This window comes from Frankliniella occidentalis, unplaced genomic scaffold, assembly GCF_000697945.3.
Source record: "Frankliniella occidentalis isolate FOCC.00 unplaced genomic scaffold, Focc_3.1 Scaffold570, whole genome shotgun sequence".
In the NCBI taxonomy this organism is placed as follows: domain Eukaryota; kingdom Metazoa; phylum Arthropoda; class Insecta; order Thysanoptera; family Thripidae; genus Frankliniella; species Frankliniella occidentalis.
In genome coordinates this window covers 89,751-90,843 of record NW_026267686.1, presented here as the reverse complement: position 1 = coordinate 90,843, position 1,093 = coordinate 89,751, and the positions used below count along the sequence as shown (strand labels likewise).

General features: G+C 57.5%; 1 protein-coding gene across 1 annotated transcript; it reads left to right on the top strand.

Annotated features, from left to right (window-relative positions):
- Window positions 1–234: 234 nt before the first annotated feature.
- LOC113208330 (radical S-adenosyl methionine domain-containing protein 2-like) lies at window positions 235–961 on the top strand. Its single transcript, XM_052275312.1, has 2 exons — window positions 235–651; window positions 749–961. The coding sequence occupies exons 1-2, from the start codon at window positions 250–252 to the stop codon at window positions 920–922; spliced, it is 576 nt and encodes a 191-aa protein (XP_052131272.1). The 5' UTR covers window positions 235–249; the 3' UTR covers window positions 923–961.
- Window positions 962–1,093: the final 132 nt, after the last annotated feature.

Genomic DNA, 1,093 nt, shown 5'->3' with positions numbered 1-1,093 from the left:
CCCCCGAATACGCGCCTGTCTCCCTCCTCCCCCTTCCGCGTCTGTCGTTCCCAAGTTTTTCGGGTCATGGAACGGAGCGCTAAATGCCCCCTGGCAAATAGTTGGAAATGCCGGGATACTCGAAGGACATAAAGGTGCATTGAAAAGAAATGCATTTGTACTTGTTCCTACTCACCTGTCCGCACTGTAAAAAGTTTTCAAAATAGCTTTAGAATTAGTATTCAGTTCCAATGCTTGTCTTCTACAGGGATGGAGAAGCTCAACTTCTCCGGCGGAGAACCGTTCATCCACGGTGGGGACCACCTCGGCGAGCTCGTCAAGTACTGCAAGAAGGACCTGAGGCTGGACAGCGTGAGCATCATCAGCAACGGCAGTCTCATCCGGAAGTCCTGGTTCCGAAAGTACGGCGACTACCTGGACATCCTGGCCGTGTCCTGTGACAGCTTCAACGACGACACCAACGAGCGCATCGGCCGGTGCGGGGAGGGCAACAGCGGCGGCCCCAACAGGCACGTCGAGAAGCTGCACCAGATCCACTCCTGGTGCAAGGAGTACCGTGTCGACTTCAAGATCAACACTGTCGTCAACACTTTCAACCAGGACGAGGACATGAGCGAGCACATCATGCGCCTCAACCCCATGAGGTGGAAGGTAAGATCGGTGGGGATGGGGATGCGGCCTGATTCGTTTGCAGTATGAGCACGGCCAGTTGTTGACGGGCTGTCCTCTCTCCTGCCCGATGTTCCAGGTGTTCCAGTGCCTCCTGCTGGAGGGGGAGAACTGTGGCGAGAACGCCCTGAGGGATGCGGAACCATTCTACATCTCCGACGAGCAGTTCCAGGTGTTCCTGGACCGCCACAAGTCGGTCCCCGTGCTGGTGCCGGAGAGCAACGAGTCGGTATGTACTTCCCCAGTAGTCTAGCGGGTGGGGTCAGGGGGGAGGTGGTGTACCAGAGCGGTGGGGTATGGCCGGGTGGGCGATGCAAGATGCGCACCAGGCATCAGGCGTGGTTTCAGGGGGAAAGGGGGAGGTTAGTGGGGAAGTCCCTCCCCCCCCCCTTGCTGCACAAAACCCTGTATGTAACAACCCCCC

What these genes read in the sequence shown, in the direction of transcription:
- LOC113208330 (XM_052275312.1), top strand. Translation starts at nt 250, where the DNA reads ATGGAGAAGCTCAACTTCTCCGGCGGAGAACCGTTCATCCACGGTGGG. An exon ending in TCAACCCCATGAGGTGGAAG is followed by an intron (nt 652 to 748) that starts GTAAGATCGGTG and finishes CCGATGTTCCAG; the next exon opens with GTGTTCCAGTGCCTCCTGCT.